General features: G+C 42.0%; 1 protein-coding gene across 7 annotated transcripts in view; it reads left to right on the top strand.

Annotated features, from left to right (window-relative positions):
- CIBAR1 (CBY1 interacting BAR domain containing 1) overlaps positions 1-26,747 on the top strand; it is a 1,541,282-nt gene that overhangs the window by 1,376,154 nt on the left and 138,381 nt on the right. For 6 of the 7 annotated variants that reach the window (XM_044067346.1, XM_044067347.1, XM_044067348.1 and 3 more), the window contains one exon: positions 7,349-7,468. The exons of the other annotated variant lie outside the window; for it this stretch is intronic. In XM_044067346.1, coding sequence (XP_043923281.1) covers positions 7,349-7,468 — 120 coding nt within the window. The remainder of the gene's footprint in view (positions 1-7,348; positions 7,469-26,747) is intronic. 7 annotated transcript variants of the gene reach the window in all.

Here is a 26,747-nt window from a genome sequence, read left to right as displayed (position 1 = left end):
TGGATAACTGGAACATTAAACTTAAACTGACTGACTGACTGCTACACACACACACACACACACACACACACACACACACACACACACACACACACACGCTTTCACACTAGCTGCTCACTCAAAATGGCACTTTTGGTTGTACGTGCTCAGTACTTATATGCACGTGCCCACTGACTGGAATGGTTCTTAAAGGTACAACACACACTCTGATCTGCATCCTCCCTCTTTGAGTATTCTGTCATGCAATGAAAAAAATGACAATTGAATAGGCATGCAAATTATACAGACATATATAAACAAGAACAATCATGTCCAGGTTGCCGTGTGTCTGGGATTAGACTAGATCTGACCTGACCTCGTAGTATAATAATCAGAACTGGGTGTAGGAACAGTCACAGGGGAATGTTCTGCTTCAGGATTTTCAGGGATGCTTTCAGGAAAAGGAACAAATGGTGAAATGCTCTCTGGAACAGGAACATTGGACAAATCTCCTTTGCAGACAAGATGCTGTAACACTGGCTTGGAAACCTTTAGTAAATGTTTCTGATTCTGCCTAAATTCCATCAATTGTGATTCAGTGATGTATGATCTTGGTTCTTCACAGAGATGTTTGACAAGTCATATCTGATCAAATCCTTTTACTGTCTGCATCCTTACACACTCTCCTTTCAATGGATTCAGAGGTTTGCTGGTTTTGTAATAGTAGGACTTTTGGGACAAATGCTTCTTTAGGAGTTGAGCTTTTGCTGCTTTGTTGTTTTTAGCACATGGAACCAACAAATTCTTGCTGATTGGTAGTGTGGCTCTGGTTTGTCTCAACATAAGCCTTTGAGCAGGTGACCCAAGTAAATTATTGCGAGGAATATGTCTGATAATAGGCAAGTTTAGAAAAACATCAGTATTGTCTCATTTGGATTTCTCTAACAGCTGTTTTGTACTTTGAACTGCATGTGCAGCCAAACCATTTAATTGTGGGTATTCAGGACTACTAGTATCATGAACAAAGTCCCATGTCTCAGAAAATCTTTTGAACTGCTGACTAGTAAACTATGTACCATTGTCAGAAATGACTTTGTGCGGACTACCATGGACAGAAAAATGTCTCTTCAACTTTGTAATGACTGTATTGGACGTTAGGTTAGGAAACAGGTCAATCTCAAACCAATTTGAATAAGAGTCTACTAATATCAAGTAATGTTGACCATTCCATTCAAAAGTATCTATAGCTACTGACGACCAGGGTAGTTCAAGAATCTGGCTAACTGAAGTGGTTCTTTTTGTTGATGCGGTTTAGTATTATTACAAACAGAATAAGATGAAATTTCCTTTTCAATATCTTTTGACATAGAAAGCCAAAATACTAGTTCCCTCGACCTTCTTTTGGTAGAATCAGTTCCTGGGTGGCCACAATGCAAGATTTTAATATACTCTTGTTGCAAGTATTTTGGAACAATCACTTTTGCACCTTTCATGATGATAGCTCTGTAAGTAAAATATTGTTACATGTCTACTGGTAAACAAGTTTGCTTTGACAGCCATCCTTGACTGATAAAGTGGTTGAGCATCTGAAAAATTAGATCTGAAGCTGTTTGAGGTCTAAGCTCATCAAGATGTGTGAAAGAAAAAATTTTCACTTCCATGACTTCAAAATCAGATTTCTTATTTTCATGTTGTTCGGTGTTTTTCCTGGACAATCAGGATAAGGTATCAGCAAGATAAAGAAATTTGCCTTTTTTGTAAACAAGATTGAAATTGTACTTTTGCAATTTGACTATCGTGTTGCAATCTCGCAGGAGCTGTGTGCATTATTTTTTTTAAAATAGTGACCAAAGGTTGGTGGTCAGCTTTGATATGGAAAGGTCGGCCATGAATATAATCATGGAATTTAGAACCTGCAAACACAGTTGCGAAAAGCTCTTTTTCTATTTGAGCATACTGCATCTCAGTGTGGGTTAGAGCTCTGGGTGCATGGGCTACTGGTATACCTTCTTGAAGAATGACTGCACCAAGACCAAACTTAGAAATATCACAAGAAAGAGTGACTGGTTTGTGAACATCATAATATCTCAGAGTGGGTGGACCGGCAATTTTCTGTTTCAGGACATCGAATGCTCTTTGTTGGTGTTCTAACCAGGGCCAGGTTACATCTGTTCGTTTCGGCTCTCTTAACGGTGCCAAAAGCTCACTTAGATCTGGAATGAATTTGCCCAAATAGTTGACCATGCCAAGAAAACGTTGTAAGGCTGTGACATTGTCTGGAGCTGGCATCTCAAGAATTGCTGTTTGCTTGGAAGGATCTGGTCATAAGCCTGAACTGGTAAACAATTGACCCACATCAGTAACTTCCTGTAGCCTGAATTTACATTTCTGAGGATTCAGTTTAAGATTCACTACAAGAGCACGTTAAAGAACTTTCCTGAGGTTTCTTATACGGGCTATGAAAGAAGTATAAATGCCGAACCCTTCAGCACAAACTGTTTTTATAGTGGCAGTATTCTTTAGGTTCTAGGTCTTATTTATAAGTCACAGTAAACACGGTAACTATTATGTTTGTAATATCTTGTAAACAACTTACAATATTTCACTAACAATTCAAGTTAAACACATACTGTCAGCAGCATTTTATTCATCTAGCTGAGAGCTTTAATATGACGCTAAGGAGTTCTGTCTGTGTTACTTTGTTGTTGAGATACATATAAAAATGTGAAAACTATATCTGTATAAAGTAGTATCATAAAAACAACAGTTAATGTATCTTTACCTGCACTAGACAGAGGTCAAATATTAATGCAGTTGAGTTTGCCGTCATGTAAGCTTTAAGATGAATTCTTTTAAAACCTTGTACATAACATGGTTTTGGAACCATTGATGCAAATATAAGTAAGCAATATTTGATGCGTTGAGTCATCAGTAGGACTAGCTGCAGATGCACCTGGAGGTGTCACTCAGATGTAATGAGTTAATGAAAGCAGTCCCATTTTCCAAATGTCTTTGAGGCCTAATAATGATTGCATGTGTCTCTACATAAAACTACAAGTCATAGCTGTTCCCAGCAGAATAACATGAAGGCAGTACTGAGCCTTTGGTTTGAATTTCTTCCAACATAAGCAACAAGTTTCACACACTTTGCCAGATCAAGTTTCTCACCAGCTTTTACTGTAACAAACACATATGCTGACATAACATTGTACTTTGAACCGATATCAACTTTGAGCTCTACAGGTCTCCCATTAATCCAAATGGTACAAAATACATCACTCTTTGTCCACAAAACTACTGCATTGACTGTTTCACCAAGCACAGACACACCATCAACATAAAAAGTAGGGTTGCAGCTTTCTAGTTGATCAAATTGTCTCTTTGAATACTTTTTTTTTAATAAAAGAATGTGCCCCTTTAGATTATCAGAGCCTTTTGAAATGGTTCCATGTTTTACATATGTGGCACTGCTGACCAAAAGCTAAGCACGTCTCTTGTTTGGGCTCATGGCTGCCTCCACAGTTACAGCAGTTGACTATGAGGCTTGTCACAGGTTTTGCTGAGTCACCCGTCTGCTTTACTGAGTGAGCCCTGGGTTTCACTGTAACTGCTCTGGGTTTTTCTGAGGGCCAGGGTGGGGTCCTGCCATAGGCCTGTATCTTTTAACCTCGTGCTACATACTATCAACATTAACACTGGAAGGCACTGCAAGCGTGATTTTCTCATTCATAAACATATTCATGTGCTTTTTTGTAAGCTCATATGTCTGACAAATCTCTCTGACCTTTTCAAAGTTAAATCACCATCTGGAAGCAAAATCCTTGTCACTGCATCATCTTTAATGAATGCCACATATAAGCCTGTCTTTTATCAACTCATCTCTCAGATCACCAAATCTGCACGTTTTTGCCTCATTTATCAACTCGGTTATATGCTACAAGAGTTTCACCAGGCTTTTGATCTCTTGTGTAAAACATGTGTCTTTCCATTGTAATATTTGTTTGGGAGTTGCACATTTCCTAATTTTACGTTTTAAGCAGTCATGGTCTTTCAGCCAGTACCACAATATGGCAGTCTTCCCCCTCCCCTGCAAACACAGTAGGTACATACACAAATGAACGCGGTCTTTCAGTGGCTTCTGAACCAGCTAAATTAAGCAGAATAAATGCCTTTGTACGTGTGTCTTTATCAGAAAAAGCAGCCTGTATGAAAATGTCTTACTCTTGCTCAAACACTTTCCAGTTTTCTGCAACATTATTATCAAATACAAGTGGAATGGGTCTGCGAAGTCCTTCTGCCATGCCAAGTTGCCCTTGTAATTGTTTAAACATGGACACGCAAGGTACTTGAAAAAGTATTCAAATGCACAATAATCTCTTTGAAATAATTGTACTTTGCAAAATAACTATACTGTAATACTGCACACACTTGCCAACATTTTCCACACTTCGGATATTGCAAATTGTTTTAGTTAACACAAAAAGTAGTACATTGCAAAAAATACGTCCATTTTCCCTTTTTATACATTTTATGCAATTTGGAAGTTATTTTAAACATTTTCTTAAGCATTTCGAGTTCTTTTGCCAATATGTCGAAGTTTTGAACATTTTGTTTGATTAGAAATTTGTTTTGAATGCTTCATTTTATATTTGTTACGTAAAAATCATTTAAATGTGTTTTAGTAGTTGAATTACCTTTCTGACCTGGTTGCGAGTTGTTTGAGCTTCAGATAATCCACTTGTGTATATTCCTCCATCACTGACTGTGCGCCTCATAGTTTTGACTTTGGATCCCACTTCTGACACCATGTCGGTCGTTTTGTGTATTCAAATAAGACGATAAGGCTTGGGAGTTCATTTAAGTTGTTTATTTCACACAAACAAATCAGGCTGGATAACTGGAACATTAAACTTAAACTAACTGACTGACTGCTACACCATACATGTTTTCATTCCAGCTGCTCACTCAAAATCGTGCTTAGTACTTATGTACACATGGCCACTGACTGGAATGGTTCTTAAAGGTACAACATAAACTTATCTACAGAGGGCACCCAAACAAAAATGCACTGTTCATGATGATCCTTATGGGTTATCTGCCTCCCACACTGACATTTTCCCTTTTTGGATGACATGAACTCTAGCTAGTAAAATAAATCACCATCATACTTTCGTGTTTTGCACAGTAAGTGGCTGTCTTTGGCAGTTGGACAGGATGTTTATAAAAGCAGATGAGCACTTGCACAGTGGAGCAGTGAGAAGCAGTGCCATTTCACAGCTATTGTTTCTCTGGTTATGTTCTTGGCTTTGGATCCTTATGGAGTTTGCACGTCCTACCCATCTCTGCATGGATTTTATCCAAGTACTTTGGTCGCCTCTAACAGTCAAAGACCAGCTGCAAGTGAATTGGTGTTCCTCCAGTTTCTCTTTAGGTATCTGTATAGGGTAGCACAGTGGTGCAGTGAGTAGCGTTGTTGACTCATATCACAAGTTGCTACAAATTAATCTACAGCTAGAGTGTCTTCTGTACACAGTCTGCATGTACTCTCTGTGTTTGCATAAACAAAGACCTGATTATAATTTTTTATATTCAGCATGATTGTGAACAGATTAAGTGAGCCTCAGTGTCCTTATTTTCAGGCACATTTTTTTTCAAAAATAAGTTGTTTTGGTTTGTGCTGTCTCATTTTTCACATTTTATTGCCGCTCATCCATTTGTTTTTTACTTGTTCATAGGTGTGTACTAGGCTAATGGCCCTGGAACCTTTACAAGCCTAGCCCAAAAAAATTGCCCAGGCACCGTGCCACCCGATGTTAGTTCACAGTGCTCCTATCCATTAGGGCAACAGGAATGATCCCTGGAGTGAACTTTGTTACCCATACACTCGTCAAGATTTCTCTTGAAGAGAGCAAGTGAGGTGCTTTGCTTGACGTGAATGGAAGCATATTCCACAGTATGGACAGTCTTTAGGAGATGAACCTGTCCCTCCAGTAATTGTGGTAATGAGGTTGTGATCTCTGGAGCATGTGGCATGGGGGGATTGGGATTTCTTTAGGTGTAGCATTTCAGGTAGGGCTGGGTCGGACATGGCTGTGTAAGTCAAGCAGAGATCACCTCTAATTAGATGATAAGAGACTGGGAACAGCTGAAGTCTCTTGATTCTGTCTATGTAGGACATGCGTTTAAGGCATGGGATCCTTTTTGTAAGGTACTTTTGTGGCCTTTCCAGCAGTTGTAGGTGTCTGGTCAGATATATGTCAAATGGGGCGTTATATTCAATGACTGGTATAATGAGGGATGAGTAGAGAGGGATGATGACCTCTTTCTTCCTGGATGCGAAACCTTTGGTTATAAGATGTACCATGTAGAAAGACTTTCTGATCACAGTGGCAGTGTGGTGGTCAATGGTGAGATGGCTGTTGACCTGGGTGGCCAGATCTCTTATGGCCCCTTCAGTGTTCACTGGGCTCCCATTAATGTGGTAATTCATGGGAACTGAGCTTTTTCCAAAGTGGATAATAACACATTTTTTGGCATTAAGCTTCAGGCCTTGGTTCCAACACCAGTCATTGGTCTCTGAGAGTCCCTTTTGTAGGATGTCTGCATCACTTGGGGAATTGATAATGACTCCTAGCTTGCAGTCATCAGTGAATTTGGTCAACCAAAGTCCTTCTGTGTTGGCCTGGGCTTCTGAGAAGTAGATGCCAAACAGGAGAGGGCCCAAAACCGAGTCCTGTGGGACTCCACTCATGACTGGTCAACAGTCTGACTTGGAATCCGTAACTTTCACTCTGTGGGTCCTATCTGTGAGCCAATTTGCAACCCACCTAGTGATGTAAGATTGATGCCTAGTTTGGTGAGTTTATCAATGATATCAGAGTGGGTAATGGTATCAAAGGTCTTGGCCAAGTCAAGGTAGGCTGTATGCACTGCCTTACTGTGATGTTTATAATATAAATGCTCCACGTTTTCTAGAATTTTTTGGGGGGGGTTTGCTATCAATAGGAGTAACAGGCATGCTTACAGTGTTAGTATATTGCTACAAAAGTGAGTATGATACCATAAACAAGGTCTTTTACAGTATTAGGCAGCCTATTCCACTTAGATGTAATTGCTGTTTCTCTATTGCTTTGCTTCATAATAACAGTCAGCTTCATATTAATTCACCATATTCTGATTCCTTTAGTTGTTCGTTCCTGTATTTCATTATTTATGTAGTCCTTATGTATGAGAGGTAAGTTCTGATACTTGAACTGATGCATTAGAAACACAGAATTCCCTCCTTTATTAAATGTGCTATCGTTATCTGTTTACCACAAGAGGCCAAATTTTTGTGTGATGAAGTAAGACGCTAAATCGTTTTTCTTAGGTTTTCAGGAGCTCCCTTCATCCACCAGAGTACCTCTCTCGTTTAGGTATAGTCCGTGCAAACTCAAAGTCTTCTTTTGATAAAAGTGGATCAACAAAGCCCATGCCAGGATCATTTCAGGTAAGGGAAAACAGTAAATTGTATTTTTTTATTGTTTATTGATAAAATGCAGACTTTTTGTAGAGTTCTGTTTTCTTGCAATTTTCAGTAAATACATGAGAATTGTGGTTACTTGTGTAATTTAAGTTCCAGAAATGTTAAGAGAAGTAGCACCACTGACATTAGTGAATAAATGGGAGACTATAAAGCATCAGTCACATTTGTGCAGTATGGCTTTGCAAGAAGTGACTGAGAAAGTCTGGAGTTTTTTTGACTTTGTAAACTTGTGTATGGACTGCAAAGCACATACCCCGCACTTCTTCATTAATATTTAGAAGGACACTAATGGGGAAAAAAGAAGTAACTGCAAGAATAACATTTGTTTGTTCTTATTATATATATAAAACAATGATAGAATTTGGTATAGTGTGCAGTCAAGGTATTTTAAATGCTGTGGGATCTTTTAGGAAACTGTTTTAAATGTTAAATATTAAGGTAAACAAATGCTTTTTCTTAGTTGTAAGAAATATTAGCCATATACATTATAACAAGATAAGAAAGGCTGGATAGAAGGAAATTTATGTTAATATAATGCTGTGATCTTAGGCTGCTGAGGCAGGCGTGAAGTGTAAAAGTCTACTGTATATTATACTGTATGTAGAATTAAGATAATTTCCCTTGTTATTACGAGAGTGGATGTGTAGGTTACTGTCCTTGGCTTAAGCAATAAACAGGTTATTTTTTTGTAAGCAAATAGGCTTGAAAATTAGACAGAATGATGAAAGGAATGAAAAATGTTTAGTTTCTTGCATCTGCAACAATATTACTTTGTTTTACTTTTTTCATTAGCATTATGGTAAGGACATAAACGGTAATGTCTGATGTAATTTTCATTCATTCCTCAACTAATGAGTTTCAGATCTGACTTGGTTGCTTCTTCTAGCTCCTCGGATCCAAACTCTTGATCTCCTCCCTTGACCTATAATGCCCCACCTGACATAATTCAAATCTCGTTTGCCGCCATATCGCTGCAGACACAGATTCTCTCGCTCTCGAGCTATTGGTGTTTTTTCAGGGTTAAAACTGGGCCTTTCAGTTTTTTTTCCTTCAATAGGATATCCTTTGGATTTCTGTTACATTCTTCTGTTTATTCCAGTAGTTTTCTTCCTTTAGTCGAGCTTTGTTTTCTTCTTTGACTTCTACAGAGACTTTGATATCGGCTTCTGGCACCATTGTTGGTACTTCAGCTTTCTTCTTCCTGTCCTCTTCCTACCCATTTTAGGGTACCCCTGACTACCATTGTAGGTAGATTTTCTTGCTTTTTCTTTTTCTAAAAAGTATTATATGTAATTTTTCCATAGTTGTAGTTACTTTTTGGGCCGTCCCCTTTTTAGGAGCACACAAGGATAGCTAATAAACCTACTGGCTTCTAGAAATGCAGCTCTTGTGGGCATAAAATACGTAATTCAGATGCCCTCAGGGAATGTGTCTGTTGTTTGGGTGCTGCCAGTTTAGATGCAGATTGTACAATTTGTGCCAGATTCAAATCTAGGGCGCTCACAGATAGACACAACAAACTTGTTTTGAAGGGTCTTCTTCCTTCTCCTTCTTCTTCCTCTATGCTAGTCGGGGCTCAGACCCTGACTTGGCTAACGAAAGCAAAGAGTCTCCTTCTGCAGAGCCACTTCCAAAAATGCCAAAAATGTCAAAAAAGTCAGATCTCGTTCCTCCGAAAATTAAAGTGCCTCTGATCCGGTCATGTATTTATTTGCCTTCTCGACCCCCTTCCCTGTTTTTGCAGGAATGTGCTCACAAGCACTTGAGGCCACCATCCACTAGTTCCTCAATCAAGTCTTTCAGGAGTTTGTCCAAGGCTGAAGTGGATAGAATGATGAAGAAATTCCTCAGAGCTCAGATCCAGATGGGGGTAATTTCATCTATGTCTCCCACTGGATCCATGAGCCTGCCTGTGACTAGTCCTTCTTTAGTTTCTCCTTCTCCAGTCCGGCCTGTCATTTCAGAATCCTCTGATCCAAGATCCCTGGGGGTGTCCTCATCAGGTCTGAAGAGAGTTCATTCTTCGAGACTGGTTGCTTCCCTCAGCCATCTGCCTCCAAGCTTTTCAGAGCCAGAAAACTCTCAGGGCCGAAGTGTCGGCACTGGATCATGGGGACTGGGTCGACTCCAAAGTTATTGGAGCCATCCTTGCCCCCCAGAGCTTCAGCGCTGGACAGCTTGGATCTGACTGGCCTCGAGGGATTCAGAGGTCTGGATGCAGGAGATTTCAGCTATGGTACCTCCGGCTTCAGTCTCCCCTAGGCACTCTGCCTTCAAGATTATAAAGAGGGCTTTCTCTTTACCTAGGGAAGGGGCATCCCTAGCCCCCCTCAGATCATATCACTCTGCTACTTTCAGGTCTTTGCTCTGAACCTCGATCTTCTATTCCACTGGGACAGCCAACCAGTTCAAGTTGCCAATCAGTCCCTCAGAACTCCCCTATAACTTCTGATAACTCACCAAACCACCCCACTGATGAGGTCCCTCAGAAGAGAACATGTAAAAGGAGACGCTTGGATTTCCCTCAAGAATCTCTAACTGAAGACGCTGATTTTGATGAAGGGAAAATGTTCCCCAGATCTCCACCTGAAGACATCTCCTTTGGAGACATTCTTGAACTCCTAAAACAAAAAGGTGGCTGGTCTTCCAGCACCCCATCCCAAGAGGGAGTGGGTGTTCCTGGACTCTTTCAGGTCTGTCCTGGCTACATCTTAGGTGACATCCCTGGCTGATGAATTTATAGACCTCATTTTGCACCGGACATGGAATAAATCAGATACTGTGAAGCCCATTCCTAAGTGAACAGGCAAATTTTTAGCCCCTCCAAAGGACAGATCACACTAGAGCTAGGGAGTCACAGTTAATGCCATGGTTGTGGCCACAGCCACTAAGAAAGAGCTTGCAGAACAAAGTTCTTCTGTCCATCCCCCTAACAGGATCTGGGGCCTTTGACAGATTTGGTAAGCATATTTATCATCAATTTTTGCAGTGCAGTCATTGAATTATGTGGCACATTTCATGAGACAGCAAAGAGATTTGATTAAGGAGCTGTCAGGATCCCTTTCTGGGTCCATGTCTGTGAAGGACCAAAATAGAGTCTGTTTGCAACTGGTCATCCTTCAGTCTATAACTGAGTCCATGAGGCTGATTTTCCACATAGCACAAGGTACCTCACAGGTAGTGCGTTTAGGCATAGCCATTAGGAGACATGCCTGAGTGTGCGTATTCAAATTTGCAGAGCCCTTCTAGTCTTAATTTATCAATGCTACATTTGATGGCTGTTCCTTATTTGGCCAGAAAATAAAAGAAACTCTGTCCAGAAGTGAGCAAAAAGGAAAGACCTTGTCTGCCATAGGAATATGTATTTCTTCCCCTCAATGACCCTTTTCCCAGAATCTGCAAGGAGGTAGAAAGTTGTGGTTCTGCAAATCCCAGGGTCCTTTCCAAGAATCACGAGGAGATAGTTCTCCCAGAGGCAGAAGGGAGAACTCTAATGGAAGATGCTGTCCCTGCAGCAAAGTTGGCCTGCAGATTGAGTGTTTCTGGGATTCCTTCTTGGAAAAATCCTACCAGCATTTCTGAAAGGCGGCCCAACTGTTGCCGTCTGGAGGCAGTTGGGAGGGCATTTGTCTCTGCACCAAAAAGCCTGGGCATCTTTTCAAAAAGATTCCTGGGTGCAGAGAATTATATACAGATGTTATATCATACGACTTTTCCAAATTATCCTCTGAAAGAATGAAAAGAGTCCCTGATGTCCGACCCAGTCAGAGGGAGGTGGCAGCATTAGAAATAGAAAAGTTGCTCAGAAAAAGTGTCATCCAGGAGGTCCTCCCTTACCAAACAGGATCCAGAACTTAATCAAGATTCTTCTTAGTGCCAGAGAAGACAGGGGACTTGAGACCCATCCTGGATCTCTGCAGGTTAAACCAATATGTAAAATATACAAAGTTCTGGATTCTCATGGTTCATCCATTTTGCCTGTACTGCAAAAGGGCAGATGTGCTCGACAGATATTCAGGATGCATACTATCACATCAAACTTAATAGGCACTCCAGGAGATAACTGTACTTCTGGCTGGTAGACAGTTGTTACCAGTTCAGAGCACTGCCTTTTGACCTCACCACAGCCCCCAGGGTGTTCAAATGCATGAGGGTGGTAGCAGCTCATGAAAGACTGCTGGGATTCAGAGTGTTTCTGTACCTAGACATCTGGCTGCTAACTACCTCATCCAAGCATCTATCTTCTACAGGCAAAGGATTACTTGCTCCAGTTATGACTTCATCTAGGCATCACAGTCAATTACAGCAAGTCTCAACTCACACCCAGACAGATTCTGGGGTTCGTAAGTGCTTATCTAAACACAGTCACACAGATAGATGCTGTTTCACCTACACAAATTCAGACACTCAGATTCCAGGTTACAAAATTGATCTTGCACAGGTCTCTGCCAGTTCATCTAATTTTACATGCCTTGGGGTCCTTGAAAGCAGCTGTCACCCCTGTTCCTTTAGCAAGGTTTCACATGTGGATTCTGCAATGAACTCTATCGATACAGTGGTCTGTCCTTCAGCAGTCTTTATCTGCCCCTGTCAAGATCACTCAGTCTTGCAAAAAATATATTCTTTGGTGGAGTCACTTTAAGTTTCTCAAGGCTGTCCTTTTGTTCTTCCCCTCTCTATGGCCATGATGACTACAGACTCCTTCCAACTGGAGTAGAGACACTACTTGGGAAGGACAGTCCAAAGTACATGCTCTCCAGAAAATGCCAAAACACATGTCAATGTTCTGGAAATGAGAGCAGTCCTTCTAGCATTGCAGGTCTTTCAAGACATTCTCCCTTCCGGGATGATTGACAAATATGTCTGCGGTCTAGTACATCAGCAAACAGGGGGAACCAGACCTTAGCAACTATGTCAAGAAGCACTGAAAATGTGGCAATGGGTGATCTCTTCTTACCAATTTCTCTTAGCAATGCACATACTGGGGGAACTCATTGTGATTGCAGACAATGTAAGCAGGTCCATTCTGATGCCTCACTAGTGATCTCTCAATGTCAAAGCGGCAGAGACAATTTTCTGGCAGTGGGGCCAGCCATGCTGCAACCTTTTCTCTTCTCCCCTCAACAAGTGCAGCAGGTATTTTTTGTCCTGATGCCTCTGAAGGGCGAGTCAACAAGAGATGCTCTAGTCCACCATTGGCCCTCTGGTCTTCTGTATGCTTACCCCCATTACCTCTCATCCTCAAATTTCTACAGAAAGCATACCAGTTGAAGAGCACACTTATCCTCATTGCACCTTTTTGGCCTCATCAAATTTGGTCCCTCTTCCTATGGCCTCATCTTCTACATCTACCATGGATACTGGATCCCAATCCAGATGATCTGTCTCATCCAATAGGTATGACTCAACCAGATATAACAGGCCTCAAACTGACCTCATGGTTTCTCCAGTTCCACTGATTGCTTGTCCTTCCCAGCCCATCATATTTGGTTGTCTTCTCAAAAAGCTTCTACTAGAAAGATTTACAAATGTAAATGGAAGAGATCTGTGTTCAGAGCACTTGAGAGGGAACCAAACCCCTTTTGTACCCCTATAACAGCTATACTTAATTTTGTAGCTTCAATTTTCAATAAAGGGGCCAGTTTTTGTACTATTAAAGCTCAGTTGGCTGCCATTTCAAACTTCCATTTAGATGAAAATAATTCTTCCTTAGCTTCTTCAAGTTACGCAAAGCCTTTCTCAAAGGAACCTTTTCAACTTAGACCAACACTAAAAGATCCTACTCCTCCTTGGGATTTAACTAGTTTGCTTCAAACTCTAACACAAGGCCCCTTTGAATCCTCATCCAGGCCAGACCTCAGGTTTTTGTCTTGGAAAACCATTTTTCTAGTCACTATTACATCAGCTAGATGAGTATCCAAACTCCAGGCTCTATATTCCAAACTCCCTTACCCGTTTTTCCACAAAGACTGGGTTTCCTTGCAGACCAACTTGCCTTTTTTGTCTAAGGTACCTTCTGAGTCTAATGTATAATATAGTAAATAGTAAACGTACAGACATTGGACCCAACCCAATTTGGTTTTGTCAAGGGCAGATCATACCTACTCAACCTGGTGGGCTTCTTTGAGGAGGTCACCAAAGCAATGGATGAGGGCAGAATCGTTCACACTGCCTACCTTGATGGCCAAGGCATTTGACATAATACCCCACTCGGGCTTTGTTGACAAACTCAAGAGGTTAGGTACAAACCCGTATGTCACCCAGTGGATAGCCAACTGGCTCACAGACAGGACCCAGGAAGTTAGAATAGGGGAGTCCACCTCTTCAAAGAGGCCAGTCACAAGTGGAGTCCCTCAGGGATCAGTCCTTGGACCGCTTCTTTTCAGCATTTACTTCTCAGAAGTCAAGGCCAATGTCAGTGGTCTCTGGCTGACTAAATTTGCAGATAATTGCAAATTAGGAGCTGTCATTGAATCCCACACTGACACAAATGTTCTCCAGGAGGAGCTGACACAGACAAACAACTGGTTTCAGAGTCATGAACTAAAACTAAATGCCAAGAAATGCATAATAGTTTCCTTTGTGAAGTCATCCATCCCTGGTAACTATCATATTGACAACACATCCCTTAAAGTTGACCCAGCAGTCAGGGACTTAGGGACACACATAGATAGTAATCTAGCCTTGATCATCATGTGTCTACAATGGTGAGGAAATCATTCTATGTTGCACAACTTATAAACAAAGGTCTGGCATCTAAGCCCAAGGAAGTCATTGTTCCATTGTATTCTGCATTCATCAGACCTATCACTGAGTACAGTGCCCCCTTTGGTATGTACTTAACCAGACATATCCAACAACTGGAATGTCCACAGAGATTCCTCAGTAAAAGAATATAGGGCATAAGTAATATGTCCTATGCAGACTATCCCTGTATTCTGTCTCTTACAGGCTTTTGACGGGAGATCTATGCCTGGCATACAGGACATTGTCGGACCCCACTCTGATGGTCCTCCTGCATATCCACAAAACAAACAGTACCAGAATTACCTGTTCTAAAAACTTAAACCTTGCCTGTGATATAAATAGGACCTGCTGAAGAGATAGGTATGTATCTCAGAGACTACCCCATCTATGGAACAGGCTCCCCATCCATATGAAGCAGAGTTCCTCCCTATTCCAATTCAAGTGCAACTTGGACAGTTGGATGGGAAACCAGAAATTCATCCTTGGTTTGGCACCTATATCTCTGATGCAGACAGGTAACCTGTAAATGGTTCATTTCCCAGGCCCATGCTTACACTTATCAAGGGTATCAGAACTTGTCAGAGATTTGGGATGCATGGCTAGGCTTAAAAAGGCCCTTGTGGTCGTTAGCCTAGTAAACACCTATGAACCTATATTAACCAGGTCATTAACCTCCCGGTTTTCTTTGCAAACTTTTTAAACAAGGGAGAGTACATGCTCCATCTTTTGAATGTACATAGACAACTTTAGTTTTATCTCCATCAAACCAAAGATTTCTGAAAAACTGACCAGTTGTTTGTATCCTTCTCACCTAACAGATTGGGCAAATCAGTTTCTAAAGTTACACTGACCAAATGGTTAACCCAATTGTATCTCCTTTGTGTATGGTAAAAGAGGATTTTCCTTGCCTAAGCCCTCCTAGAGCTCATTCCACAACCTAACATAGATGACATTTGTGCAGCTGCCACTTGGTCCAGTGCTCATACCTATATTGCTCATTACAAACTGGATTTGTTTCTAGAAACAAAACTGCTTTTGGCTGCATATTGTATTTCTTCGTAAATAAGACCTAACCAGAGCATAAGGCCTAACATGGTTTTTCAGGGTGGTCATGATATAAACTCTACCCCAAAAATAAGCCCCAGTTAACATCATCAACAACACATGATGGACATGTTGAGTTATAAAATAATATTATTGACACCCGTTGATTGAGGTTATTGTACTCTGCTCGCCATTTTCAGACCATTCGGACACCCAACTTCTTCCGTTTGCAGAAAGTTGTAAGATTCCTCCACGATTCTTACTGTAACCCTAATCATCACTCATACTTGATGGTTGAGATCCTTGGCCCATAAACACTGGCAGGCGTACTTTGATTGGTCAAAGTATAGACAATGGGCGTAAAGCGCGCGCACTTGATAACGAACGTCTGTGTTTGTGTCTTCTTAACTGTCGCCATTTTGTGTTGCCACTCCAGTCTCGTAAGTCTTCAATTAACCCCCCCAGACAAGAGGAGTGCAAAAGGAAAGAGCTATTCCATCGAGTACAAGAAAGGAATCGTGGAGGACTCCCAGGAAAAGAATCCGATGGCTTTCTGCAAAGAGAAGAAGTTAGATCTCCGAATGGTCCGAAAATGGCATGCAGCGTACGATAACCTCAGTGAACAGGCCGACGAGGGAAATGCTAAGAAGTGCAAGTGTGGATCATGTCGACAACCATTATTTCCTGAGCTGGAATACATCATCTGTGAATGGATTGCTAACAGCAGAGCAAAGGCATTGGTTGTGCACAGGGCTGATATTCAAGCATTTGCCCTTGCAATGGCACCACAGTTAGAAGTATCCCCAGACGAATTCAAAACATCACAACATTAGCTGGATGGCTTCCTTCAGCGATATGAACTTTCTCTAAGAAGATCAACAACACTGTTCAAGCTGGAAGATACTGAAGTTATTAAACGTGCACTTGCGTTCAAGTCCTTTGTTTATGGTATTGACTTTTCTAAATACCAACTCTCCAACATGATTGCTATGGATGAAACTGCAGTGTTTATGGGCCAAGGATCTCAAACAACAATTGATCAGAGGAGTGCCTTGTCAATCTACATTACCTCCACTGGTTACGAGAGTGCACATCTTTGTCTTTCGGCTTTTCCCGGTTAGGGGTCGCCACAGCCTTCCCTAGGAGAACTAATAAGTTTATATCTGCTTCCCAAGATAAATCTTTTTTGACCAAAGGTGTGCCAGTTGATGCCATGGTGGTGGGGGCGGCAGCCACCAAAAAGGAAATGTCAGAAACTTCCTCTTCTATGCATCCTCCTAACAAAGACTCCATGATCATGGATAGATATGGGAAGTGCATGTTTAGTTCAGTGACTTTTGCACTCCGTTCACTCAACTACTTAACCCATTTCACTAGACTGCAAAGAGATCTCCTTAAAGCGCTGGGAGATGCTCTTCAGAGTACAGTAGTTGCAGGAGCTACAGACAAAGTTGCCTCCCAGCTTGCTACCCTCAACTTCATTGTTAACTCATCCATGCACCTCATTTCATTTACAGCTAATGGAACAAGCAGGGCAGCGGGTACAGGAGTTGCTCTTAGGAGACACTCCTGGATCCGCTTGTGTTCCTTAGTGGAGCCCTTCAAGTCATCCTTTGTGAATAGCCCTTTTGATGGCTCATCACTTTTCGGGCCTACAGTTAATGAAACTCTGACCAGGTGTGAGCAGTAAGGAAAGACTCTGTCCTCTGTTGGAGTCCTTTTTCCACCCCTACCAGACCCTACCCCAAGGGTCAAAGGGGAGGGAAAATGTGGTTCCGAAAACCCCAAGGAGCCTTTCAGGACACACGTGGTGAACCCCCTCCAGGGGCAGAGGAGGGTGAAATAATGGAAGACCCCGCCTTCGCGGCAGAGGGGGGTCCGCAAAACCAGGGCAACAGAAATCACTTCTTTGGGAAGCCCTACCAGCACTCCTGAAAGGAGGCCCAACTGTCCTGCTCTGGAGGCAGTCAGGGGTCACTTATCTTTATTCCCAGACGCCTGGCTCAAAATAACAAACGACAACTGTGTGCAAAGTATCATTTCCAGAGGATTCATCATTCCATTCACCACACCCCCTCCACCAACAAGAAAAATTCTGGACGTTCCACCCAGTTACAGGGAACAAGCAACAGTAGAGGTCCAAACGTTGCTAAAAAAAGGAGTCATCTAAACAGTCCCAGCAGACCAGACAGGATTCGGAACTTACTCAAGATTCTTTTTAGTTCCAAAAAAGACAGGGGACTGGAGACCTATACTGGACCTCAGCAGACTAAACAGATCTGTCAAGAAAGAGAAGTTTTGGATGGTCATGCTTCAGTCGATACTTCTCTTTTTAGGGAAAGACAATTGGATGTGCTCGATAGAGCTCCAGGATGTCTACCACCACATAAAAATGGCCAGACCATCCAGGGATCATCTGCGCTTCCGGCTGGGAACCAATAATTACCAGTTTCAAGCCCTGCCCTTTGGTCTCACTACAGCCCCCAGAGTTTTCACCAAATGTATGGCAGTGGTCACGGCTCACCTGAGACGTTTAGGATTCCAGGTGTTTCGGTACCTAGATGATTGGCTCCTCACTGCCACCACCAGACATCAACTCATTCAAGCCCTCCACTCTGTCACTCTGCAGCCAGCTGGGCATTACAATAAACTCAGAAAAATCTGCCTTGTCGCCATCGCAACATAACATTTTTATCGGAGCAGAACTGGACACCACCACCACCACACTAAGACTTCCAGTAGAAAGAGTCTTACTACTCCATCAGCAGGTCCTCATTCTGATATCCAAAAACAAAGCTGCAGCATCAGAAGTTCTAAAGTAGTTAGGCATGATGGCAGCTGCAATTCTGGCCATACCGCTGGGTCGTATGCACATGCGGATACTGCAGTGGCTGTTGTTTAGTCAATGGTTTTACCAAGAGCTTCCCATGTCTCACCTGATAATGATCACAAACTCTTGCAAAAAGGATCTTCAGTGGTGGTTGACCACACTTCATGTCACAATAGGACATCCCTTTGTTTTACCCCCACCAGCGGCCACAGTGACCACGGACGCTTCCCTGATAGGGTTGGGGGGGCATTTTCAGGGAAGGACAGCCCAAGGCACATGGACCGATCAAGAGACTCATCTGCATATCAATGTCTTAGAGATGAGAGCAGTACTTTTGGCGTTGCAGTACTTCCAGGAGACTCTTCCTCTGGGTACGATTGGTATTCAAGACAGACATCATGTCCGTGGCCTGACACTTGAACAAACAAGGAGGAACCAGGTCATATCCCCTTTGTCACGAGGCCCTAAGAGTATGGCAGTGGGCTATATCCACCCAGCATTTTCTGTTAGCAGCGCACATCCCGGGGAAATCCAACGTTATAGCAGACAAGCTGAGAAAAGCATTTGTGTTGCCCCACGAGTGGTCTCTCAATAATGAAATAGCAGACAGGATATTTCGCAGGTGCCAGCCTTGCTGCATCCTTTTTGCCAGTCATATGAACACAAAATGCAGAAGCTACTTTGCCCTGATTCCTCCTCCGGGAGAAGCCGCAAGGGACGCACTCTTTCATGATTGGCCTCTGGGTCTCCTCTATGCCTTTCCACCAATCCCATTGATACCCAAGGTTTTACAGAAATCAAAATCTCTGGGAAGGACCATCATTCTAATAGCCCCTTATTGGCCTTGTCAGATTTGGTTCCTCTTTCTTCAACTTCATTTTTTGGAGGACCCTTGGATTCTGGACCCAGTTCTGGACCTTCTGACATACTCATCGGGGAAACGTCACCCCTCTCTGCAGACCCTGAAGCCGACAGCTTGGCTGCTCCAATTCCCATCATAGCCAGGTTTTATAACCTTTCCAGTGAGACAAAGCAAATTCTCTTATCCTCTCATAAATCCTCTATGAGGAAGCTATACCTTAGCAAATGGAAAATATTTTCTATATGGGCCTCTAAAAACAATATTGATCCTTACCAAGCCCCTATGGCCTCTATACTAGAGTTCTTAACCATGATCTTCAATAAAGGAGCTGCAGCAGCAACAGTCTGTGTTCAACTTGCTGCCATTTCTAACTTTCATCTTGGATTTGAAGGTTTGAATATTTTGTCACACAAATTATCCAAAGCCTTTCTCAAATGGGACCTTTCATTTCAGACCACCTGTGAAATCTCCTTATTCCCCATGGAATCTAAATTTTATGCTTTCCCGCATTTTTCTTCCTCCATTTGAACCAGCTTCCTCATGTGATCTCAAATTTTTATCATGGAAGACTATCTTTTTAGTGGCTATTACTTCTGCCCACAGAGTGTCAGAGCTTTAAGACTTGTCCATTAAACCTCCTTACTTGATTTTCCATGCTGACAGAGTCTCACTTCGAACAACCCCCTGCTTTTTGCCTAAGGTTTGCACTGAAACTAATCTTAACCAAATTATTGATTTGCCAGTTTTCTTCCCCAATCACTCCAACAATCTAGAATACATGCTGCACAAACTTGATGTTCACAGACAGCTCAGATTTTACTCAAAACAAAAGATTTTAGGAAATCGTAACAGCTTTTTGTTTCCTTTTCAGACTCCAGGAAAGGTATGCCAGTGACTAAAACAACTCTGTCTAAATAGTTATCTGATTGTATCACATTTGCTTATTCAGCTGCCAATATGCCTTTGCAACATAAAATTAAAGCTCAATCAACCCGAGCAGTTTCTACATCCTCTGCTTTTTCTGCTAGACTTCCTATTGATAATATTTGTGCAGCAGCCACTTGGTCAAGACCTCATACCTTTATCACTAATTACAAAGTTGACAGGGCCTCCTCTGGATCCACTGTCCTGAAAAATATACTCACATGAGCCACCCAAGATAGATAGTGCTTGGGACACTACCCATCAGTAAGAATGAACAGCGAGATAGAACAACTTCACATAAAGAAGTTACCTTAACATTCCATGTGAGTTGTTCATCTCGCCTTCATTCTTATGTCCCTCCCTCCTATGCTTTCAGAAGACCAAGATGCTAGATCCCTCCTCGTCACTCAGCCATTCTATAATTTCTCTTATGGAGTTATAGAATGATATATGGTATTATTATACGCAGCAAACAAGATCTGAGGTAACAGTAGGTGCATCATGGGATAGGGACTTGGCCTCGAGCTATTTGAAAACCTCCAGCTTTATAGTAGGCTGACTCGGAGCGGAGGGATTGGCTCCGAACCCATCAGTAAGAATGAAGGCGAGATGAACAACTCACATGGAATGTCATGATAAGTACATAACTTCTTTTTTTGCGAGGTGGCAAAAGAGGTCTGCTAGTCTGGGATTCAGCCAGCACTCACCTTGCTAAAGACATGAAAAAATTCCTTGCACTGAGAAGAATAGATCAAATAATGATTCCCGCAGAAATGACTGCCAATCTCCAGACTCTTGATATTGCAATAAACAAGCCATTCAAGGACCATTTGCACATGGAACTCTGTGACTACATTGAAAATAGAATGGAGAGAAATCAGCATGGAAACTTTGTGAAGCCTAGCCTGCAAGACTTTGTGACTTGGGAGAAAAATTCATGAGATGACATGATTGTATTTGAATAACTTTTCCATTATCGGGGCAACAGAATGGATTGTTTCTGCTTTCAGTTTATTCCCCTCCTCCAATACACATGTACTGAGATTTTTCTGTACTTTCTGTTAAGCATGAAATATTGCATTGTGAAAGCCAATATGTAGATATTCTGAAGTTGAAATGTTTGCTGCACTGTTTATGTAGAATTCTCACACAACTGTTAACGCGTTACTTAGAACTGTTGTCCTATAACAGAAAAGTACCAAATAAATATCAGTTTGTGTATATGAATAAATGTTGATTTGTGTACATGAATAAATGTCTATTTTTGTACATGAATAAACTAAAAAATCTAGATTGTTGTACGGGGGGGGGGGTATATAAGGCATCCCCCAATAATGAGCCCTAATGCGTATTTCGCCAGAGGAAAGAGTATAAGACCCGGTCTTATTTTTGGGGAAATATGGTAGTACTCCAAAACGTACTTCCACGAGGACCACCTAAGGTTCATCTAGCTGGGGACTCTGTCCCATCAGTTGAGGAATGAATGAAATGACAACATCAGTTAAAAAAATTATGTACTCGCCATAACATTACATCTGTGTTGTACATTTCCATTCTTCCTCAAATTACCACCCTCCTTAACCCCCTTCCCTTTGCCCCTGGAAAGGTCTAAAGGTATTACTTTGGGAACTGTTGTTCCTTGTTTGAGATTCAGCTCTTTTTTATTCTATACCTTATTTTGTTTTCTTAAACTATTACCCATTGACTCCTATGGGCAGCAAACTTGATCTGAGATATGCCAGGCTGGCATTGCATTACGGGTTAAGGGAGGAGCTCCAGAGTTTGGATCTGAGGATCTGGAAGAAGCAGCCAAGTAAAATCCAAAACCCATCAGCTGAGGAAGAATGAAAATGGACAACACAGATTTAACGTTATGGTGAGTACAAAACATTTTTTATATACTTAACTATAATGCTGTATCCTTTAATCTATATTTATCTGATATGACTGATGGACCTGAAGCTGCTTGTTGAATTCAAGACTGCAAAACTAGTACTCCAACCTCGAGCCTCTTTAAATTTTGTCTTCCATAATGCTTTAATGTGCGACGCTAACTCAGATCGAGTTTGTTGCCAGGAAATAAAAGGAAGTATTTTATAGCTATTAACAGGAATAATTTAAAATGTCTTTTGGGTGCTACAAAATGGCAATTTGAATGGGGAAGGAGGAATGGTCATTATATCAGATGGATGTGGATGAAAGGATTCAGCAGTTTGATAAGTAAGCAACTATCACATCCTGTTCACCCGTCTGTCTCATCCAACTTATGGATCAGAATCTCCAGCTACAGGATACCATCGTAGATAAAGGCTCCAAAGGAAGCCCTAGACCTCGAGATAGCATCTAATTTGTAATGCTTAGCAAAGTTGAACAATGTAGACCATGTTGCTGCTGCACACATCCATCAGTTGTGGAATTTCTTAAGAACACCGTGGAAGTGCCAACAGACCTCATGTAACTGGCTTTGAGTTTGTATGTTAAGGGATGATTGTGAGCTGAGCAAACATACAATATTCACTCAGAAAAGCACCTAGAAATGGAGACTTTACACGCTGTTGAGCCAGGCTTATTAGCTGCAAATGAAACAAAAAGTTATAAGTTTTTCCTGAAAGGTTTGCTTCTGTGGTGGTAGAACCTCAGTTGCCTATGTACATCCAAGGTATATAAAGTATATTCTCCTTTATTTGAATGGTTTAGAAAAATACTGGCAAATGGGTTAGCTGGTTTAAGTTTACATTGGAAGCCAGCTTAGATGCAAATGATGGTTTAGTACGCAGAGACACCCTGTCCTTGAGGAAAACCAAGTAAGTTAAGACAGAGAATAGAGCCTGTAATTCTAATATTCTTTTGGCAGAAGTAATAGCAACCAGGAACAAAGTTGCCAGGAAAGAAATTTCAAGGGTACAGAAGATGCTGACTAACATGGCAACTAAGTTAAAGCTTCCAGCACAAAGTTAAGATCCCTTGAAGGCACAGTGTTTTTAATTGGAAGATGAAGGAAGGAAACACCTTTGAGAAAGGTTTAGTATAGTTTATGAGAAGACAAAGAATGGGCTTCACAAACAATGAGGACATTTTTGATAGCCACTTTGTAGAACTGGAACCTGAGTCAAACATACTTGCAAGCAGTGTGAGGGTCAGTGTTTTGTGCTGTGGCCCAGGGGTATGGATAGGATCCTTATTACATCATTGGCCATCACAGGAATTGAAGAAACCAAATGATTAGTCTGAGGTTGTGTGGTTTTCAGTGAGGTTTTCAGATGAGTGAGATAGCAGATTGTATCTTGGATCCATGTTCCCTAATGTAAGGCCATAAGAGGAGAAACCAAATTTGGCTGGGCAAGTATGGGTCAATGAAGATAATCAAGGCTTTGCTTTTGATCACTTTCTGCAGAGACCTGGGGATCAGTTTGAGGGGTTGTGCATAAAGCAGCTTGGGATACCATTGTTCGACTTGAGCATCTCTCAGGGACTATCTCACTGGGTGAAACGTGGCAAAGACATTGTTGCACTTGGTGGATGGGGAAGCAAAGAGTTTGCAGCAAGGTTGACCCCAGTGTCTGAATATTTGAAGTGCTGCCACTGGATTGGAATCCTAATTGTAAGGCATCAGGATAGATCTGCTGAGCCTGATTTCAAGACAGTTGACATTCCCAGGGATAAGCATTGATATTAGAAAGTGATGCAAAGTAACCTGTCATTGGCACACACTCACTGCTTCCCAGCACAAAGGGTATGATCTAGTTTCTCCCTGAATGTTGGTGTACCAAACCACCGTTATGCTGTCAATCTGGAATAGAAATTATTAATGGAAGCAGAAAGTTCTGTAGTTCCTGCATTGCAGGTAGGACTGCCCACATCTCCAAGATATTAGTGTGAATGTTGGCCTCTTGAAAACTCCATAACCATTGGGGCCATAAACCTTGCTTATATTGCCTGTCGCACAAAGAGGAGGCATTAAGGGTTACAGCTGCTGCAGGTGATGGAAGAAAAAAGGGTCTTCACAATTCAGTACAGGTGGAAGTTAGCCACTGTTGTAACTGTTCTTGCAAATGTTGGATTTCATGTTGTCTGTTCTGCCTGTTCCTGAAAAGATGAGTTATCGGATCCGGCTAGATTCCAACTTCGTCTACTCTTAGACTTTGGCTCCACAGCTCAGACTCCTCCCCTTACTTATAATCCCATATAACTAGAGTGTTACCTCAGATCTCATTTACAGCTCATTTGTTACGGGCATGATCTCCATTGCTCAGGCTGGGTTCAGCTAAGCGAAAGATAATTTTTTTAGATATCTTTTATATTTATGAGGTTTATCTTCTCGTAATTTTTTCTCTATCCTTTTTTCTGTCTTCCTACCTCACCTTTACTTCTGAGGGGAAAAAAACTTAAAAGTTAAAGCTTAGCTTTCTCAGCGTTGACCTTATGGCACCTATTTCCCCTATTGGTAGCCTTTCTTAGTGGTAGAATATTTTTGTCATTATTTTTTCTAGTTCAGTGATTGCTGCTTGTTGCTGTTTTTAATTACTTGTGTGGGGTTCTTTCTCATCATGGCAGAAAAACCTTCAGGATTTAAGAAATGTGTAGCATGCGGTCATAAGATTTCCAGCTCTGATGCACATGCCAAGTGTGTTAACTGCCTAGGAGCTGCTCATTTTAATGAGAAATGCCCTATTTGCACTGCTTTTGGCTCCAGAGCTTTAGCTGAAAGGAAGAACAAATTAGTTATTTAAGGGTTTCTCCCTGCCTCAGCAGCAGAAGTTCACTGTACTGCTTCTGTAGTCTCCTCTTCTACCAGGAAATCTTTTGATGAGTCCATGGGTAGGAAGAATATTGACAAGCCAAAGGACAAATACGAAGAGGCAGAACAGATAAAGAAATCCTAAAAGCAGTCACTGGATCATTAGTCTTCCTTGGGTCTGGCCCTGAAAATTCCTAAGGCTTCAGATCTAACTCCAACGTCTAATCCTGTCTTTATTGGATACAGCGCCCTCCCTTGCTGGAACTGCTTTTCTCCGCAAAACTGGTTTTACCCAGACTGCAATCCCCTTTTCTCCTGGAAAGACTTTCCATCATCCATTCAGACACTCCTTCACTGCTTCATCTGTCCAGCCAGTATTTTCTTCCAGGAGTCTTTCCGAGACAAACGTGGATAGAATGATGAGGTTCCACAGGACCCACATCTTGTTTGGGTTCTCCTGGATCCATTGGCCATCTGTGCCATGGACATGGACTATATCCCATCATCATACACCCATTCCGGGGTTTGTCCACATCCAGTCCAAAGCCCTGGTCTTTTTCAACTCTGACTGTCTCTCAGATCTGATCAACTTTGAGTGGTTCAGACCCTGATGGATCTCCGAACCAAGGTGCCTTTGTCTGACCCGGGGCCCTAGCTCACCTCCAAAGCTTTTGAAGCCCTCCCTCCACCTATGAGCCTTGGAGCTAGACAGTTTTGTGTGGACTTTGGAGCTGAGTCAAACGTTTCTCTGGAACTATCCATGTTAGGTGCTATGGCTCCTACCAGATGAGTCTCGGGTCCTGTCTCGATTTCTACCTTCAGAGCTTTCAAGTGCTGTAACATTCTGGGTAGCAGACTTCACTTTCCAGCTTGGATGTATCCCTCCCCCAAAGAAATTCTGTGCGTCTTGATCCTACACTTTCTATCCTGTCATAACAGCCAGCACTTCATGGTCTTGAGGCAGTCTGTATTGAGATCACCCCTTAATCTTCTGAGTCCTTCCTAGAACACCCTGCTAGGGGAGGTTTGGCAGAATCATTCTGCCAAAGGAGACACAGTAACTCCCCTCAGGAGTTTTTGAAGTTACTGATTTCAACAAGAGCGAGAGTTCCCCCTATATTCCCCTCCCCTAAAAGATGTCTTGTTTAGAGAAATCCTGGAACTACTTACACAGAAAGGTAGGTGGGTTGTCTGTCAAAGCCTCCTCACAGGAGGAGTCAGTATTTTTCAAGACTTTTGGGGTTGGCTCATCATCTTCTTGGGTAGTCCCTCCCACAGATGAGATGGTTGACTTGATCTCTTATGTTGGCGTGGAATGGATATGGCCAAACCTGTTCCATGCAAACCAGGTAAGTTTGTGGTTTCCCCAAAGGATAGCCCTTATTGGAGCAAGGTACCTGCTACTAATTCCATGGTGGTGGTGGCTGCCACAGAAAAGTAGCTTGCTGAGGAAAACACCACTGTCCATCCCCTAACAGGGAGTGTAGGGTGCTGGACAAATTTGGGAAGTGAGCTTATGTTTCAGCGACCTTTGCTGTTGGAGCACTGAACTGTTGGCACACGCCACATGCTTCCAGAGCAGTTTGACTAAGGAGTTTTCCAAATCCCTCACAGGGTCCTTATCTGAGGAGAAGTTGTCAGTCGATAGACAGCTGTCCACCCTTCAGTTCGTATTGAATATGTTTATGTACCTCATTCCCAAAGTGACAGAGGGCACTTTGAGTGCTGCAGGCATCAGCATAACTGTCAGGTGGGCATGCCTGGATGACTTTGCAGAGCACTTTAAAATGTCCTTTATCAACACTTCCTGTGTGCTTTACACACTTTGGGCCAAAGGTAAAAGCGAAATTGTCTAGACGTAAGCAAGATGGGGAAAATCCTTAACTGTCATAAGGATTTGGTTTTCTACCCTCTCAAAGGTTCTTCTATAGAAACCAGAAGGGAGGGAAGAAATTGTAGTTCTCCAAGTCACAAGGACACTTCTGGTAATAAACACCCCCAGAGGCAGAGGTGGTCTGCAAACCAAGGTTTTCAGGGTCCTTTCTCCAGTAGGCTTTATCAGCACTCCTGAATGGCTGCCTAGCTACAACACTCTGGA

This window comes from Protopterus annectens, chromosome 3.part1 (assembly GCF_019279795.1).
Source record: "Protopterus annectens isolate FY-2018-M chromosome 3.part1, PAN1.0, whole genome shotgun sequence".
Lineage (NCBI taxonomy): Eukaryota > Metazoa > Chordata > Ceratodontiformes > Protopteridae > Protopterus > Protopterus annectens.
Note: the sequence above shows the minus strand (reverse complement) of the source record. Positions and strands in the feature narration are given on the sequence as shown.